Below are 19,782 nucleotides of genomic sequence, written 5' to 3'. Positions count from 1 at the left end.
TGCAAAGTTGGCTTTCATTAGCCCAGCAAGGACCTGCTATAGGCAACTGTTAGGGCTGTCTTTCGGCCATTTTGGCTTTCATATGTTTACCAGATCAGCCCTCCCTTTTTAAATCTCCTGTTGGCATGCATTTCTTAAAAGTGCTGATCCACATGTTCCTGCCAATTCCTTTTGTAATGCCACAGTGGGACCTTAGTTTTGTCCTCACCTGTCCTCTCCGCCTACTCGCCATCAAGAAGGCATTCTTATCGCCATAACATCTGCCAGGCAAGTGAGTAAACTTCAGGCTTTGTGTGTGCAGAAGTGTGGGAGTGCGGGTCTAATATACAGGCGAGGAGGCTGAATGAATTTGCGAACAGGCAAAGTTTTATTTTGAACAAGAGTTGGGTCAGGTAAAACAGATGTCCGGGCGTCACAATAGTCTTCTTCTTGTGAATCCTCTTCGGTATTTGGCAATGGTCCGGGCTCCTCGTCTTCGGAATCGAAGGGTGTTCCCCGGAGGCTCATAAAAGAGGAAAGAGAGGGAGCCGTCAGAACACTAGTTTACCTTTTATCAGGGAAGTTTTAACCCGTCACCGCACCTCGGTTGTGTTCAATGTAAGGCAGATGTGGGCGTGAAGTTAAAATAGGGGAGTAGTGAGGGTAAAGAATCATGGGAGGGAAAAGGAAAGTCAGGAGTCCGGTGAGGAACCCACACCTTAAAGAAATGTCTTTCACTTTATCTAACAAAGATTTGAACATAGATTCAGGTTGTCTAGTCACATGAAATCAATGCCCACTATTACGAGTCAAATTCAGGTTTGCTTCGGTTTACAGTGAAAGTAGTGGTTTACCGTGAAAATAGCGGAGTTATTCACTCAACATGATTTATCATTCTACCCGCCACTCTCCAGTATCCTCCCGCTACCCTCCAGTATGTTTCCCCGCTTCCCCGTTCATGTGGTAACCCCTAACTCACCGGCTCCTGCTGCAAACTCTCCTGAGTCCGCGGCCGCTCTTCAGCATCCTCCGGTGGGATCCAACACTCCTCACTCCAGGGCTCGTCCGATTCCTCGTACTGGGGTTCTCCGCTCCTGGGCTTCTCCACGCAGTCTTCTCCGTATAGTTTCTCTCCTTGCGCCGATCAACCCGACGTCTTCTCCCGCTCTCCTGCTTCTTCTGGATGCCCGCCCCTGTCTTCGCAGTCCGCTGCTTTCATTGGTCTCCTTTGACCACTTCCGGGGTTGCCGCCGTCCTCTTCCGGGTTCTGCCTCTCAGCTATCTGTAGGGAGTGGAAAAGACGACATGGATCCGGATTGGATGTTGTTGTCTCGGAAGTCCGTTTGTGAAGATTATCGGCCCACGGGACCGCATCGGTGAGTACTTCCTCACAAGAAGCTATACATTTCATTCTTCCAGATAAACTTATTTTACGGACAAAAGCAGCATTCCTGCTGAAGGTAGTCATACCCTTTCACATAGGACATTCTCTTACCTGGATGGCTTTCTATGCTCCACCTCACCGCCCCAAGGGGGAAGAATGGCTCCACTACCTGGCCATAAGAGGACCCTTATTTTCTATATAGATCAGACAAGGGATCACCAACTGGACAACCAACTTTCTGTTGGTTTCTCTGGAGTAAAAAGTGCAGAAGATAACCATATCTTAATTGTATTATGCATTGAGATCTGCGATGGGCTTGCCAAGAAGAAGGCTTACACATGTATTCCACCAGGGAAAAGGCTGCTACCACTGCGCTAGCATGGACATTTGCTAGGCTGCTATGTGGGTGTCCCACCATATGTCCATGAAGCACTACTGCCTGAACAGCCAGGTCCGCCACCTGCCCAGCAGGATTTCCTGGTTTGACCCATTCCACAGACCCACCACCTCAGGAGGTACTGCTTTGGTCTCTATTCACAATGTGAGGAATCTGTGGTTAGAAGTCTCTATCAGAAGAACAAGTTATTAACTTTGGTGATGCTTTTTCTGCCAGAGACTCTATCTAATCACAGATTCCTCACCGACCCCCCTCCTCCCTTTGCATGTTTAGTGGAATGGGCTCATGCAGTTCATTAATAATATACCAGTTTACAGATCTGCACGCTGGAATTCTGATTTCTATTGGCTCTGCATTTGATTGTGCGGACAGAGGTCAGAAAGAAACTGACGTCGGTGTGTGAAGGTGGCACAGATATTTTTGCACCTACATCACAACCGGGGTGGGATGGATTTGACACAGAACTGCATGAAGCCACCTGCTGATGCGTGAGGGAATTGCTATGAAACATTTCCAGATCCGATCTGGTGCCTAGGGAAATTCACATGGTGAGGATTCCGCAGTTAGATAGTCTCCCCCTGAAACGGTATTACCAAAGGTAAATTCTTGTTCGTAAGTCTTTATCAAAATATTAAGTGCAAAGATCCTTTTTTTCATTTTGGTCTCACTTGTATGTACATGCAACAGCTTGGCATGCACCATAGTGCAGTACATTACACTACAGCTAAAGAAAAAAAAAGAAAGAAAAAAACAAGATGCATTTTTATGTAAAGTTGACCCGTAGTTCTCCTGCCAGTAAAACATACATGGTTTGTCCTGGCTGTACGTTGCAGGCTCAGTAACAGCATCAGCAGGCAGCTGGTGTGCAGGTAGATTTAATTCCCCACCAAGTCATTTGTTAGCGTAATACCACATACCACTGTGCCCATGTGCAAACCCCTAAATAACCGTTGGTCTGCAACAACCTCCAATCAATTAATTAGTCATGTTTTTTTAAAGCCCGTTACTCACCTGTGATGGTCTCAAGGCGCTGGGGGGAAGGTTACAGCCCTGAATCAGTTGAAGAGCCAGTTCTTGAGGCTCTTCCTGAAGGTGTGCAGAGTGGAGGAGTGTCTGATGTTGCCTGGGAGCTTGTTCCAGGCCTTTGCTGCAACGTAGGGGAAGGCTCTTCCGCCTGCTATGCTTTTGCGGATGCGTGGGGTCTCTGCCAGGGTGAGATCGGCGGAGCAGAGGTTCCTTTTGGGTACATGGAAGGAGACTCCATTGTTGAGGTATTTGGGTCCTAAGTTGTGGAGGGATTTGTTGGTGTAGGTGAGTAGTTTGAAGGTTACTCTCTTCTCGATGGGGAGGTCTCGTAGGTGCTGGGTCATCTGCTCATGGAGTGGGGTTCCGAGGACGAGTCTGGCTGCGGTGTTCTGGATGGTTTGGAGCATTTGTAGCACGGAGTTGTTGACTTCGGTGTAGAGGGCATTACCGTAGTTCAGTCTGCTGGTTATGAGTGCGTGGGTGACAGTATTTCTGAATTCGGAGAGATCCCCTTGAAGGTCTTCCGGAGGATGCAGAGGGAGTTGAAGCAGGTGGAGACGATGGCGTTGATCTGGCGGATCATGGTGAGGGAGAAGTCTAGAATGATGTTGAAGTTTTGGGTGTGGTCTGTCGGAGTGGGTGGGTTTCCGAGGGTGAAGGGCCACCAGGTGTTGTCCCAGGTGGGAAGCGCACGGAGGGCAAATGAGCACAGAGACAGAAAACTGCAAAACAGCACAGAAGACACAGGTAAAATTACTGGCACAAAACAGACAGGCACCATAGAGATACAGTGAGGAGGCTAGAAGGAAGACAGAAAACAGGCACAGAAAGACAGAGAAACAGCTCAAAGACAGGCACAGACATTAATGGCCAGCAGAAGAGAAGGCTCTCTCACTGGACCACCAGGGATGAGGCACAGGCAGGAGCCTGCGGTGGAGGAGGGCCTTGAACACCTACCTGAGCAAGCAGAGCACAGTGCCTCCATCAAAAGTTACCCAAACTGCTGAAAGTCTGAACAGCACTCCACTCGGCCAGCTGCCTTAATATGATATAGCTGCCCAATTGTCCCGGCCCACCTGCCAATGAACAGAAAGCCTTCAGGGAAGAGGTGTGGCGCCACGGCCATGGTGACTGACGCTGGAATCTGGGGCTCACGGTTCGATCCCCGGCGGCAGGTCAGCCCAGCACAATGTGACTCTGGGCAATAGCTTGTTTAATCTTCCCGAGTGCCTCAGCGCCGGGATACCTTCGGGTAACTGTTCGCGCTTTACAAATACTGGATTTACATTTAAAGCCAGGGTTAGACAAAACTTGTGTAAAAGAGGCCTCTGAAAGGGCACAAGAAGCGCAATGCAAGCAAGGTTTAAGGTTAAGCCCCTGATAAACCTATGCTTGAAAAATAGAGCAGAACCCAGGGGAGCACATTTGCATGTGCCCACTTTAAAAAGGCAGAAGGAAGACGAATGCCTGCGAGTAACATGGAAAACAACATCAATACACTACTACAGTTTCACGCTCAACAGCTGCCAGCAGGATGTGAAAAGTGAAGTCACCACCGCATGGCCCCTCAAAGTGCAGACAAATGCAAAAACAACAGTTGATGGACAGAATGCAGAACAATGTCATACATCAGGGGTCTCCAACCTTTTCTGTAGTGAGAGCTAATTCTGCTCAAGGAAAGTCCTGCTGAGCTACTAGCATATTTTATCACTGTAAAATGCTGATGATATGTATTAAAATTAACTATGACCACCCTAAGCACAATTATCAGTAGTCACCACCCGAACATTCCAGGTGAAGTTCTCAGCAGAATGCTAGGAAAACGTTTATCAATATTAAATGCTTGTAATCAAGTAAAATTCAAATCATTAAATGATGTGTGCCACAGCAGTAGGTCTCCCCAACTCAAATTGAATTATTATTCAGCTAACAACTTTGAATATGTTTTAGAATTGCAATATTTTGTCATTAGCATATATCAGTTTTTGAAAATACACATATTTATCAATCAAAATCCCTTTCCACTTTGAGCAATCAAACTCAATTTTCCAGAAGAAAACCCTTTTCTGAAAAAGCATCATTTTTTCCTTTAACAATCAAATCAGTTTTCAAAGTTAGAAAATACACAGTCCCTAAACATCAGCTTTTTGTTTTCATTGAGTACCGCCATGTAAAAATGCCTCTCATGGACAAATTACGCTTCAAATACCCAGGTATTGGAATCATAGGACATGCTTCCTCACCATAACACTAAGAATGCCTCTGTTATTCCAATAATGCCCACCGTTAAACCAGGGCAACCACTGTGCCACAGCTGAATGCCTAACATACATCAATTATGGCCTTTGTTATGGGAGAAGCGGTTGCCACTCTGTCAGGAATGCCTAAAGTCATGCTCTTAATATGCCAGTGATGGCAGCAAGTAAGTAATTACTAAACTTGTATGCTAAAAATAGTCAAGGATGAAAATATTATGGCTATGGCAGAATTATACCATGAATGGGCACAATTACGTAAGAGATAATACTCTTATGATGGAGGCACACCCTTCTCCTACATCATGCCAAGACCTGGAACGAACTCCCACTCAGCATCAGATGAAGCCCCACACTGAAAGTATTCAGGAAGAGCCTCAAGATCTGGCTTTTCGAATGACCTGAGCTGCCCAAATCCCCCACACACTCCCCTAGCGCCTTGAGACCCTCACAGGTGAATAGTGCCCTCTATAAATCCCTGATTGATTGATTGATAGGCCACCACAGTTTGTGGTTGAGTGTTATCAACAGGCCCTGCACTTGGTTTGGCTGTCTGTATCTCTTAAGGGTAGTGAAATGAGCAGTACTACCTTATTTAATATACACAGAATCGCTGAGATTGGCTTGGTTAGGCTTCACCTCTGAGAGCTACTTTGAGGGTGCTGGTGAGCTACCAGTAGCTCTCGAGCTACTGGTTGGAGACCCCTGTCATACATTCACCCCAGTAAAGAGATCTGGGCCTAAATCCGTAGTTTATTTGCTCACCATGTCATTCTAGTTTGAACCCAGCCAAATGCAAATCCCGAACTGCCAAGCCAGGTCCTCCCTGGACTGGAAACAAGCATCTTAGGACCGGTTTCAGGTTTTCAGCCCTCATCAGCCTGGATAGCTTGATTCCAGTGGCATGGAGAGCACGGGACTCACGTCTGAGCATACCCGTCCTACTTGGGGTGACAAATGCAAAAGCAACATTTGATGGACAGAATGCAGAACAATGTCAAACATTCACCCCAGTACAGAGAGCAAAGTGCAGACAAGCACAATAGAAGTGACATATACCTCAGTTAAAAAATTGACATGTCAGTCGAGCATACAAATCTTGCTCCAACATAGCATGGCTTTAACATTGCCTAAAAGCTACAGATAGAGATATGATAACGTCATATGGTTAAATGTTGCATCTGGCAGGGGATGATGTACATGTTTTCTTCATGTTGCTGCCAATTGCACTTAGAGTGAGTGCCACAGAGCATGCTGCTCTTGACATGTACTCTTAACCACTAGAAATCCCAGATTATGATCGATGTATACACCCAGAAAGATTCATACTCTGAAAAGAAGCACCAAAGGAAAACGCCAGAACCTGCCAATCTCAAAAGTGTTGTACTTTGTGCACCTATCAGACTACGGCTGAAGAGCGGTTCAGGTGAAGTTTAAGTGACAGGAGCATTAGCAGGGCTCGAGTCGGGGTACCACGCGGGTGGACGGCATCGCCCACTTATTTTACCGGGGGGGACACCGTCCCCGCTGCCAAACGGCTGGACTTAACTCTTTCATACACGCCAACATTTCAGGAGAGCAAAGTGGGAGATAAAAAAAAAAATCGGGAGAATGGGGCTTTGAATCGGGTTACTGGCATGTATGGGCTTTGGAAGTGTGCTGCTGTAGGATCGGACATTTGTAGCATCGGAAACGCAAATGCACGTTTTTTTCTTACCTTTCCGAAGCATTGAGCATAATGGCAGAGAGGGTGATTGATGCAAGTGTTGGGCACTGGCCTAGCAGGTTGTTTGCAGTACATGCCCCCCCACCCCCCTGTGGCAGCCCGGGCTGAGACAGCCCCCCCCCAGTACTTCGCAGGTCTTTAAAAGACGATTCCCTTGTTAATTACGCTTTGTTGGTTTTTCACCCCTTCGAGAGCCCCTACATCTCCACTCTTTGCTGGAAGAATTAGCACTTTACACAATACAAAGCCCTGTCAGCTGAAACCCCAGAGGAATCGGGTTTTTGCTTGAAGGAATCGGGAGGCGGGAGACTAGCTTTCAAATCGGTAGTCTCACGCCTGATTCGGGAGGGTTGGCATGTCTGCTCTTTGGCCTCTCTGGGACGAGATCGGAGCGCACCTTTCGTGACGTCACTTCCTGTCATGACGTCACTTCCAGTGACAGCGTCCCCCCTCTTCTCTTTTTAGGACTTGTGCCCTGAGCATTAGGGATGCATGGAGCAGGAAAGACCACTGGTCGATGCAGGGGAGAAATATAGAAAAGTGTCCGAATAGGATCATGAACAATCTGGCACTCGATTTGGGAATGGAAAGATTGTTAACAAGGTCTGCCTATGAGGGACCTTCCTCCTCACAGATCCTGGTGGGTATTGCTTCAGTCAGTGTACGTAGAACAAAGATGGCAGCCACTCTTTGATTCCACTTTGTAGTTAAGTCAAGGAAATACTGGTAATGTCCTCTACAGAGCAAAGCCAGTGCCAAGAGCAGAAGTTAAACTGTGCCCTTTGAGCACTCTTTACATTCTGCAGCCCACACTTTCAGTTCTATAGATTCAATACAACCACCCGTGCAATGTACACTGTTTAGGTCACATTCTGAAATTAAATAAATGAAAGAATATACACTTTTTCAACGTGTTTCCATGTTTCAATATTGTAAATGCATTAAAAATGTTATTTCAATACAACTTTACCCGCTGTGGTTCACATGATTGATTGATAGTGAAATACAAGTGCTCGCAAAACAAGACTAATTAACAAAGATAAGGAGTAATTCAAGTCATTTTGATTAATTGTGGCTATGACCACTGTTTTTAATCACTTGTCTTCCTGTGATTTATCAGTACATGTTGTCTTTGAAGTATGCACTTGGCTGCACAGATTATCTATAATTTTTATATTATAGTCAATGTCATTTGGCATCATCACTTCCTGAGATCCGGGTGAAAGGATGTGTCAGTTTCCGTAATTTAAGTAGCCAAAGTGTGTGTGATGTATGGACAGCTACCTCTTGAATTTTAATGAACCAACATTCACGAGTCACATCTGATATATATATAATCAATGGTTGCAGCCAAAATGCCCAATTGAAATATAAGGACAATCCTTTTAAGCCCTTATCGATACACGGATGGCGGTAAATAGGATCTTGCACTCTCAGTACCACCTATTCCATTCTAAGGAACCTTCACATGCACTTTTAAAGAGGGGTCGAAGGGGGCAGCCACTCTCTAGCAGTATGCTGTGCTTTCTGGTGTGCAACCTCTCAAACAGCATGCACCTGCACCACTATCTGGGCCACACCTCATATAATAGAGTGCCGCGAGAGAATATTCCTATGTCACAGATTCCAATCCTTTTCAATCGCATTACTCAACGAAGTCTTAAAAGCATTAACAATAGAAAACTATGCACGCACCCAGAGCTCAACCTGGATGCCAGAGTGTTCCATGATGCACTTCTAGACAAGGCGTGACTTAGTAAATGCCCTAATAATGTATTTTATAGTATCTATTGTACCTTTGTAGTTGTAATTGTGAATGTCAAATTGTTTTTTAAAGTGTGCTTTTATGGATTTTTTAAATCCGAATAAAGATTTTTGAAATTGAAAATTGAATTGACAAGGCAATCGGGGCCACGGTACCTAGATTTGAACCAGATAATTCCTGAGTCCAGCTTCTAATTGGCTGAGAGTGAGACCTCCATGACAAAGGAGTAATCCCAGACTACATGGATCCAACAAAGGCGACCACGTGTTCTGGCATGAAGGCCCAGACTCTCCAATACACTACATGGGTTAAATCAAGCACAGCCGCTCCCTAAACATTTGCTGCGCTCTCTGGTATTAAAGAGAACACTTAGAAAGAGTGCACCAGCGCTACCTCGGCTGTAGTTTAAGCACCCAGGTAGGTATGTAGATAGAAGTTTAATAGATCACGAAGGCTCACCTATAGGAAGGTCCACAAATATAACATACACAGTGCTGAGACCTGTACAAGATTTCCTTTGGCTATAGTCAACGGTGCAGAACGGTTGTTTACAAAGCGAGTGGGCAGCTTCAGCCATCTTTAAAATGGTCTTGAACCCTGCATCACAGCCAAGTTCGGATTGGCCCATATCGCAATCAGGCTGTAACGGAGGTCCGGCTTTCAGGCCCGTTTTATGATCTTCTGGACTGTTTTTTTTATTGTTGATGTCTCTGATATTTAATCAAACATTGCCTGCAGCAAGTTCAAACCCATGCACTCTTTATACATTGTAAAACACTTCGACAGTGCGTTTTTACAAGTTCAAAAGTGCCCTAGTATGCAAACATGGAGCACTTTTAACTTTCTAATTCACTAATGAGGCCACTTTTATTTCTGTGTCCAGGGCTATTTTCTGTTGCAGTTCGACACTGATCCCAACATTTTACAGCAGTCAATAAATCTTAGACCTTTTTAATCTACAGAGAAAATGATGATATTTGTTCTCTGGAGCTGCTGTTGTTTCTGCAAGGGAACCGGTGGTTAGGGAGGGTAGACTACACGAGGGCATTAATACTATTTGGAGTACGTACGCAGTGGTGCTTTATAGCCTCTGCTATTTTTGTGTAGTTTGTATGTTTAAATAATTAATTGTTTTTTCCTTCTCCTGTGTTCCGTCAGGCATTTTTCACCTGCACAAGTTTGAGATTGAAATTAAGCGCATTCTACAGCATGATTTGCAGTGGTGCTCACAGGGTCAGGGTGCTCAGCACTTGTAATCTCTGATTGCACATCCTTTCTTCCAGGTGGAGGGCCTCTATGGAGCCTCGGAGGGCGGCAGCCAGACCTTGGATCTGAAACGAGGCCTCGTCAGTCTCTTTCAGCTCCAGCTGCATTCAGGCGTTGAGGTAGGTGGCCGTGTAAAGCAAAAACGATGGGGATTACATTGTTAATGCTGTCAAACCTAAATCTGCTCCAGGGATTACATTGTAAAATGGGTACATTTTGCTCTCTGTTTTTCAAGGTAACAAGAAACATGAATATTCAGGCCCGTAAATCTACATCCTATTTAGATCCTTTATAAGTGGACCTATGCTATATAGGTGCACATATGTCATACAGCTCTATATACAACTGTGCTTACATAACAAAAGTAATTTCATGTGTAGGAGAGTAGGGTCTGCTATCCTATGGTCACCCCAAATTTTTGCTTTTTGCTTCACTGGTTTCTGACTTAATGTGGCTGTGGGCCTGCTAATCAGACCCACAGCCTGCTGTTTTCTCTCTAAATTACTGCCAATGCACTCTAGGTGCATTACGAATTGGAACTGGGTCACCTTGTGAGCCCCTGTATCAGTGCACCATAGGTGCCCAGGGCATAGGTGTATCCAAGGCCTACCAGGGGCTGCAGCATGGATTGTGCCACCCCTGGCCTGCCTCCATATTTGACAAAACTGGCTGATCACTCAGCTGGGGTAAGTTGGTGTAATCACCTCTTACTTAGGTACAGTATGTCTGTGCCTAACCCTAAACTGGACACATATGTTCCTATCAGCCACTCCTATGGAAGGCCTCATCAATCCTGGAGGCAGAGTGCTTGGAAATATGTGAGATGGTGCTCTAGCATGAGCTGGGCCCGTCTGCAGCTGTCGGAACAACTCCCTAAGCTGTTCCGGGATATTGCCATACCATATACTCTTAAGTGCATTATAATCCTCGCGGTTATTTGCTAACTTTGGTTTGGCTTTATCAAAACATGTCGAGTAAGGTGTCATACGAATTGGAATACTATCCCCTCGCCAATTCTGGCGACGGGGATAGCATTCCACCCTTCTAGAGGGACACGACATGTGTGTAGCCTTAACCCCGGTTAAAGTTAAACAGAGCCTCAGCATCACAAAATGGATGCTGCCACCACAGACACGAGTCTGGCCTCCTGCTGCTGACCGAAACTCGGCAGATGGTGGCCTGGACAAAGGGTTTCCTGCCTTGGGAGGTGCGAGCACCACCCCAGACAGGGTTTTGTGTATTGGGTAGGACAGGGCTGAATAGAGTCAGACATGCCCGGGGCACACAAGGTGTCCCCGTGCATAGGCCAGTCCAAACCGGTCCTGGGACTTTCCAGACCCAGGCTTGGCGCGGAACTGGACAAAGGAAAGGGGGTGTAACCGCCCCCCTTCCTGGTTCCTCCCAGAGGAGGGACCTAGTAGGTGATCCACCCCTCAGATTGGGAATAAGAGTGGGAGCAGTGCCATTGCACAGCAGATCATCCTGAAATCAACTTTACACGAAAAAGAAGACTGGACTTCGACATTCTGCTGCACAGAAGACTGAAGAGAATCTCCCTTGTGGCCTAGGAGTGGCCACCCTGTGAACACAGGTACCAACCAGCAACTCGACGTCTGCTTTGCCGCCGCCTCCCGCCGGAGCCCGAGCCCAGAGCCCGACAAGAACCAGACTCCCAGACCTCTCAGAGCCCGAGCCACAGTCCCTGCAAAGAAGGGACCCGTGGAGGCACCGAGTGACGTGGGACCGGACCTCTTGGAAGACACTCGAAAAGCTGACTGCGCAGCTTCTGAGGCATCCTCGACGTTGTGCTTTGGGGACTGAGAACCCCCACCACCGAGCAGTCCTTGCACCGAAGATCAGCCCTCCAGCATCTCCACGATCTGCGTGGGGCCCTTTTGCATTGTGCCACTCGACGCGCCATCCCGGCCACTAGCCACGTGGTCAGCGGCCATCTTGGCGACGAAACCGACGATTTACACAGCAGGTCTGGTTGCTCCAGACCTACCCAAGCTCCTGTAAAAAGGAGCACCCGCTTTGACCTTGCTGGTCCGAGTGTTAAGCATCTTTCAACTTCTGCCTGGCTTGCCTTTGCCAAGGCCTGTTTGCTCCGATCAAGTTGCCGACACCGCCAACAGCGAGAAGCCTGCGTGGGACAGCTCGTGACCGACTCCTGGACGTCCTCGACCCCGGGTATCCACGTGGCTGCAGAAAGAAGCTACCAGACAACGCCTGTATGCACCCGACATCGCCTGGTTCCAATCTGGTTCCACGGTAGTCACTGGCTAGTGACTTTGAACACTGTCCCCTCTGCTTTCAGGTCTTCACATCTTCAGATCCACCCTTGGATCCACCGGAACTCTTCACATCGAGCCGCCTGCAGCATCTTCAGCTCCAAGCACCATCGACCAGCGTGACGAAACCCGACACTACTTCGACCCTGTGCACCCGCTTCCTGTGGGTGAGGTAACTCAGCTCTGCCGGTGCTCCTGCATTGGTACACATCTCAAGGGCCTGTGTCTTAAGTTTCAGTTCCCTAGGTCACTCGGAAGGTTCCTAACTTTCTAACTTTGTACTTTTTACGCACCATAGACTTTACATTGGAAAGTGCGTGCACTTTGAACACTGCACCCGAGTCCCGTGGGTCTCTCCCGACTTAGTCACTGCTAGTCTCGAATAGCTCCAGCGATTCCCGAGGCCCTAGGCCTGTTCACTTTCCTATTGGTATCTCTTATACCACTTTCTTAGTATATGGTTTAGGTGGCCCCTAGGGCTCATCCATATTGTGCAACTTTTGTGTATTTTAAACTGTCTTGTGATTTAACGCTTGTGCTTCTGTGCTCATAAAGAGTCCAGGGGATTTTATAGTTAATAAATCAATATATATTTTCAATATATATCTGTGTGGTGTCCCTTTCATTTGGTATTCAAGGGGGTTGTGTATGGTATAACAGCTGGCTTCACATGCCTTTCAGAGTTTAGCCTAAGACTGCTTTGTCCACGTTACCACTAGGATAACTGGTCTACAAGGTTGAATTACAACCATCATCATAAGGGTTGCTTGGCATGGTACAAAGTGATCACTAAGAATTAGTGAGCATTATATACCAGGCCAACTTCTCACATTGGTGAGCAGCGGATTGGGATCTGAGCTTGCTGTTGTTTTACCATTACAATCTTTGAGATTATCATTTGAAAGATCATACAGGTACCTGCTAGGTACATATAAAACAAGACTAGTATACTTAAGTTCTACTGAACTTAGTTGTTGTAGAGCAAAGGGAGTAGCACACCCTAGCTACAACTACTAGATAGGTTTAGTAGGTAAACACCAGTGTAGGTAGATTGCAACACATCCACCCACACTAGAGCAATGTCTGGAGCAGAGGGGTCCAGTGGACTTACTCCTGTTGAGAGTGACCCTCCAAGGGCACCATCCAAATTTGCTATTTTTTCCTTTAAGGAATTAAGACAGCTTTGTGTCTTAAGGGGTCTGAAGACAGGGCCTTCCCCTACTACAGACCACCTAAAAGAGCTCTTAGACCAGTCTGAGACTCTAAAGCCATCTAAGGCAAACCCCACAGGGAATGCTGAAGGAGGCCATCCTTCAGAGGATGACACTGTAGACACCCCTGCCCCTATCATCCTGGTAGATGAGGAAGCCTCCACCACTGGAGCTCCTCAGGTAGATGAGGAGGAAGAGGAAGAGGAAGAGGATGAGGTGGAAAGCAGTGAGTCAGATGATGACAGAAATAGTCAGGTGCTGGTCAGTAGACTGAACCAGGCTAACTTAAGCTTACTTGGGAATGAATCAGGTAACAACCCATTCAGACCCCCAGGTGGACTTAACCAGGAGCCTAGGAGGAGAAGGACTCAGGTGACTCTGACAACTCCCATGCTTCTAGAGGTTCTCATGGTCACTCCAGAAGAAGGATGACTAGCCCTCAGAGAAGGGAACATGAGACCAAATTGAGAGAATCTCAAATTAGAGAGGCTGAATTGAGAGTCCAGAGACAAGAGTTAGAGATTGCCCTGGCCCAAGAGAAACTTGCTAGAGCAAGACAGCCTAGAGAGAGTGGGGTAATAGAACCCACTGGTGGCAGCAATATCCACAAGGATAAAGACAGGTCTTTTGATAACAAAAACCTGAGTAAGATTGTGCCCCCCTGCAAAGCTGGGGATGATATCCATAAATGGATTACTGCAATGGAGAGAGCCTGCAGAGTACAGCAGATCCCTCAGGAGCAGTGGGCAGCAATCCTGTGGCTCTCCTTTGAAGGTAGAGGCCGAGACAGACTCCTCACAGTTAGTGATGGGGATTCTAGAAACTACCTGGTCCTGAAGAGTGCTCTTATTGATGGGTTAGGCTTAACCACTGAACAGTACAGGTTAATGTTCAGAGATACCCAGAAGACACAGACTCAGGACTGGTCTGAATTTGTTGAGTGTGCCACTAAGGCTCTGGAGGGATGGTTGCTGGGAAGCAAGGTTACAGACTATGAAGGATTGTATAATTTGCTGATGAGAGAACACATTTTAAATAATTGTCAGTACCAGCAGTTGCATCAACATTTGGTTGACTCAGATTTGACCTCTCCCCAAGAATTGGGAAAGAGGGCAGATAAATGGGTAAGAACCAGAGTTAAGCAAAAGAACCAGAACCAGAACCAGGGTGGTGACCAGAAGAAAACAGACCAGAAGGGTGGGGAGCAGAAATCTAAAGACCAGAAGTCTTCAACAGGGCCCCAAACTGAGACAGAGGGTGGGTCCCAAACTTCCAAGAAGAAGAAGAAAGAAGGTCAGAAGAAACCCTGGTGTAAAACTTGTAAGAACACCTCTCACTGGACAAGTGAGTGTAAAAAGGGTGGAGCCCCCAGCACTGCAGCCCCTAAGGCTCCTGCACCCACTAGTACATTTAGCAGTGCTGGTCCTCAGACCAAGGGATTAGTGGGTATCACTTTGGGAACTGAAGGAGATTCTGACCTAGTCAGAACCCTTACACAGGCTGTTCTGATTTGGGAAGGGGACATAGATTTGACCCCTGACATAAGTCCCAGTAACCCTGGCAAATACAGACAGACGCCTTTGATCAACAATAAAGTGGCTCAAGCTTACAGGGACACATGTGCCAGTGTCACTATGGTGACACCTAACTTTGTGGACCCTGGACAATACATGCCAGGCGATGATTACCTGGTGACCAATGCCAGCAATGTCACTACTACACATAGTGTGGCACTTGTTAACTTTTCCTGGGGAGGGGTAACTGGCCTAAAGAAAGTTGTGGTTAGTGCTGATCTCCCAGTAGAATGTTTGTTGGGCAATGACCTGGAGAACTCTCTATGGTCAGAAGTTGAGTACAGGACTCATGCAGAGATGTTAGGGATATCATCGCATGTCCTTGCTGTGACCAGGTCACAGGCCAAAAAGTGCCTCTCTGAACCTCAGGTCTTGGATCCTGGAACAATGGACCAAGCACCTTCCAAGAAGAAGAACAGGAGGGTTAAGGCTGCGCCTTCCCAACTGCCTACAAGTGAGGATCAGGCTTCACAGGAAACTGATCTTGAGACCCCTGAAGGAACTGTCTCTGAAGAACTTGAACCTGATCAGGTTGAGTTTCTGGGGACAGGGGGACCTTCTAGGGCAGACTTGGGGCAGGCTCAGTTAACCTGTCCTTCTCTTGAACCCCTCAGACAGCAGGCTGCTGCTGAGGCTGCTGGGAATGCTGAAGGTGCCCATAAAGTTTATTGGGATAAAGGACTCCTTTACACAGAGGGTAGAGACCCCAAGCCTGGTGCAACCAGGAGGTTGGTTATACCTCTGCAATTTAGGGGTTTCCTTCTCACCTTAGCCCATGATATTCCTCTAGCAGGACACTTAGGCCAGAACAAGACCTGGGACAGGCTTGTCCCTCACTTTCACTGGCCTCACATGTCTGAAGACACCAAGGAGTTTTGTCGCTCCTGTTAAACCTGCCAAGCCAGTGGTAAAGCAGGTGGAACAACAAAGGCCCCCCTGATACCACTACCTGTGGTGGGGGTTCCCTTTGAAAGAGTGGGGATTGATATTGTTGGTCCAATGGATCCCCCTACAGCATCTGGGCACAGATTCATACTGGTGGTAGTGGATCATGCCACCAGGTACCCAGAGGCAATTCCACTTAGGACCACAACAGCTCCTGTTGTGGCCAGGGCCTTACTTGGAGTTTTCTCCAGAGTGGGGTTTCCTAAGGAGGTAATATCTGATAGAGGTGCCAACTTCATGTCAGGATATTTGACAGCTATGTGGAAGGAATGTGGTGTTAACTACAAGTTCACCACTCCTTATCACCCACAATGCAATGGGCTTGTTGAGAGATTCAACAAGACCCTAAAGGGCATGATTAAAGGATTACCTGAAAAGCTCAGGCGAAGATGGGACATCCTACTGCCCTGCCTTTTGTTCGCTTACAGAGAGGTCCCTCAAAAGGGAGTTGGCTTCAGCCCCTTTGAATTGTTGTTTGGGCACCCTGTAAGAGGACCCCTGTGTCTAGTGAAGGAAGGATGGGAGTTACCTCTCAAAAAGCCTAAGCAAGACATAGTGGACTATGTACTTGGTCTCCGCTCCAGGATGGCAGAGTACATGGAAAAGGCATCCAAAAACCTTGAGGCTAGCCAAGAATTACAGAAAGCTTGGCATGACCAAAAGGCTGTCCTTGTTGAATTTCAGCCTGGACAGAAGGTATGGGTGTTGGAGCCAGTGGCCCCAGCAGCACTCCAAGACAAATGGTCTGGACCCCATACAATTCTGGAGAAGAAGGGAGAGGTTACCTACTTGGTGGACCTAGGAACTCCCAGGAGCCCCCACAGGGTGCTCCATGTAAACAGATTGAAGGCATATGTCAGCAGGGCAGACATGGGCTTGCTCATGGCTACAGATGAGGGACAGGAGGAAGAGAGTGACCCTCTCCCAGACCTGCTCACTCAGAACCCTGAGGATGGTTCAGTTGATGGTGTGGCCTTAGGTGGCAGCCTCACTGAGCATCAGCAACATGACTGCAGACAAGTTCTGCAGGCATACAGGCATATGTTCTCATTGACACCCAGTCAGACTAACTGGTGTACACATGTGGTGGACACTGGTGACAGTCTTCCTGTAAAGAGCAAGATTTACAGGCAACCTGACCACGTCAGGGACTGTATAAAGACTGAGGTGCAAAAGATGCTGGAATTAGGTGTTATTGAGCCTTCAGAGAGCCCCTGGGCTAGCCCAGTGGTTCTGGTCCCCAAACCTCACACCAAAGATGGCAAGAGAGAGATGAGGTTTTGTGTGGATTACAGAGGACTCAATGCTGTCACCAGGACAGATGCACACCCTATTCCAAGGGCAGATGAGCTCATTGACAAGTTGGCTTCTGCCAAATATTTGAGCACATTTGACTTGACAGCTGGCTACTGGCAAATCAGGTTAGCTGAGGAGTCTAAAGCCAAAACAGCATTTTCTACCCCTAGTGGGCATTATCAGTTTGTGGTAATGCCCTCTGGTTTGAAGAATGCACCTGCCACCTTCCAAAGGTTGGTGAATCAAGTCCTTACTGGGTTGGATGACTTTTGTGCAGCTTATCTGGATGATATTGCTGTCTTTAGCTCCACCTGGGAGGATCACCTGGTCCACCTGAAGGAAGTGCTTGAGGCTCTGCAGAAGGCAGGCCTCACTATCAAGGCAACAAAGTGCCAGATAGGGCAGAGTAAGGTTGTATACCTGGGCCACCGTGTAGGTGGAGGCCAAGTTCAACCACTGGAGAGTAAGATCCAAACCATCAAGGACTGGTCCCCTCCAACCACCCAGACTCAGGTCAGAGCTTTCTTGGGCCTGACTGGGTACTACAGGAAGTTTGTTAAGAACTATGGGTCCATTGTGACTCCTCTTAATGATCTGACATCCAAGAAGATGCCCAAAAAGGTTCAGTGGACAGAAATCTGTCAAAAGGCATTTGATGACCTGAAGAAGGCCATGTGCTCTGCACATATCCTGAAGAGTCCTGACTACCCAAGAGAGTTCATTGTCCAAACAGATGCTTCTGAGTTGGGAGTGGGAGCAGTGCTTTCACAGCTTAATGTAGATGGCCAGGACCAGCCCATTGCTTTCATTAGCAGAAGGCTGACCCCCAGAGAGAAACGTTGGTCAGCTATAGAGAGGGAGGCCTTTGCTGTGGTGTGGGCCCTGAAGAAGTTGAGACCATACTTGTTTGGCACTCACTTCAAGATTCAGGCCGACCATAAGCCCCTCCTATGGCTTAATCAGATGAAGGGTGAAAACCCCAAACTACTCAGGTGGTCCATTTCCCTACAGGGGATGGACTTTACAGTGGAGCACCGCCCAGGGACTGACCATGGCAACGCAGACGATCTCTCCAGGTACTTCCACTTAGAACATGAAGACACTGTAGTGTAGTTCCTAGTTTCCCACTAGGCCCTGCGCATTGGAATAACATAAACAGTAGTATCGACGTGGAACTGCGGATATTCCAGGCCTCCACTGACTATGCTAAACTTAATTGGGTTGTGTTACCAACTAGCTCAGAGGTCACTGGAAACTTTCTTCTCTGCATAGGAAGTGATCAGCTTACTTGGCACAGACAAGAAGGGATTCAGTTTTCCAACAACAGTGCAACATGACAACTTTGCTCCTCAGATCAAGAGTCGATCTCTAGGGTCGTGTGAAACAATAGACATGTATTTCACTCAGTCAGTCTAGTGCAGTTTACTTTCACGAGATGTAGAGAATAGAGAGACGGGCGTTTGTCAATAAAGGTTAACATTTATTGAACAGTCTTTCTTCTCGTACAAGAGAAATGTATTGCCACAATTGCAAAACTTGTTATGATAAAAAGTACGTACAGTAAGATAAGTATTGCGAAATAATACTGTAAAATCATTGATATGGTTTCTTAGCCATACAATGGTTAAAAGTAATAAAACATATATACAGTCATATATACAATAGGCTAAAATACTCAACTGGTGCTTCTAACTAAGCCTACCCCAGTGTGCCTGACCTAAGCCTAACACGTGAAAGGGGAGTAAGTAAGTAGCTTTAAGTTAAGTTGGTTTTGCCAAGGTTTGTTTCAAGAATTCTCATTTAAGGGTTTAGTCAGCACCATACCTCTGAATAGAATGATGGAGGTTTGGTATCTCCTTCAGGGAAAGCTCGATATCCCTGTCACCCGCAAGGGTAGACCGGAAACGCCGGAGCTGGATTTCTCTGCACGAGAAAGGCAGCGGCTCTTCTTCAGCGCGTCGAGAGGAGGAGGCGGGGGACAGCGTCCGCGGGCAGCTGGATCTGCTAGGCTCTTCGCAGAGGGACGTCTGTTCGGCTCCTAAGCGTACTGCACCATCGTTCGCGCTTTAGCAGCGATAATGGTATCAGTAGCTTCACCACCACAGGGACAGCAGGCTGCAGCGACAGAGTGCTACAGTGCTCGGCAACAGCAACGGTATGCACAACAGGGTGCACAACAGCTCTCATTGCTTAAGGCAACGTTGGTAGTATTTATACCTGACAGGTGCCGGGTTTGACGCAAGTTTGCTGGACATAAGACGTCAATTAAAGATATCACTAGGAAGTGATAGCTATCAGTTGCTCATTAGAGTTCTATTACTAATCAAAACATAGCAAGGGGGATTTCCCAGTTTGCTGAGTTTTTATCTTGTTGAAGAACTCAGAGTGTTAATCTAGGAATATCAGATAGTGACTTCTGCTCTGTCATTGCACTAATTGGTCGCAAAGGAAGTGGCAGAGAGAGATATCCTTGAACGTGGCTCTGTTCGTGTGAGGTCAGAGATGACTTTCTGAATATCGCACTTGAACGGTTATGCCAATATAGGGAATAAAATGGATTTATAGCCGAATAGGGGCATAAGGTCACAGTATCGATCAGGACCCTAGATAAACACGCAACACCCACTCCACGTTTACATGTCCATCAAATTACTAAAACTAAAGCAA

The 19,782-nt window shown here is 47.1% G+C and overlaps 1 protein-coding gene across 5 annotated transcripts in view; it reads left to right on the top strand.

Moving 5' to 3' along the window:
• Positions 1–19,782, top strand: part of LOC147711306 (microsomal triglyceride transfer protein-like) — a 370,310-nt gene that overhangs the window by 90,029 nt on the left and 260,499 nt on the right. For all 5 annotated transcript variants that reach the window (XM_086922044.1, XM_086922041.1, XM_086922045.1 and 2 more), the window contains one exon: positions 9,816–9,917. In XM_086922044.1, the coding sequence (XP_086778170.1) occupies positions 9,816–9,917 (102 nt within the window). The remainder of the gene's footprint in view (positions 1–9,815; positions 9,918–19,782) is intronic.

The sequence above is a fragment of the Lissotriton vulgaris genome, chromosome 5, assembly GCF_964263255.1.
Source record: "Lissotriton vulgaris chromosome 5, aLisVul1.2, whole genome shotgun sequence".
NCBI lineage: Eukaryota > Metazoa > Chordata > Amphibia > Caudata > Salamandridae > Lissotriton > Lissotriton vulgaris.
The sequence above is the reverse complement of the archived record's forward strand: the minus strand, read 5'-3'. Positions and strand labels throughout refer to the sequence as shown.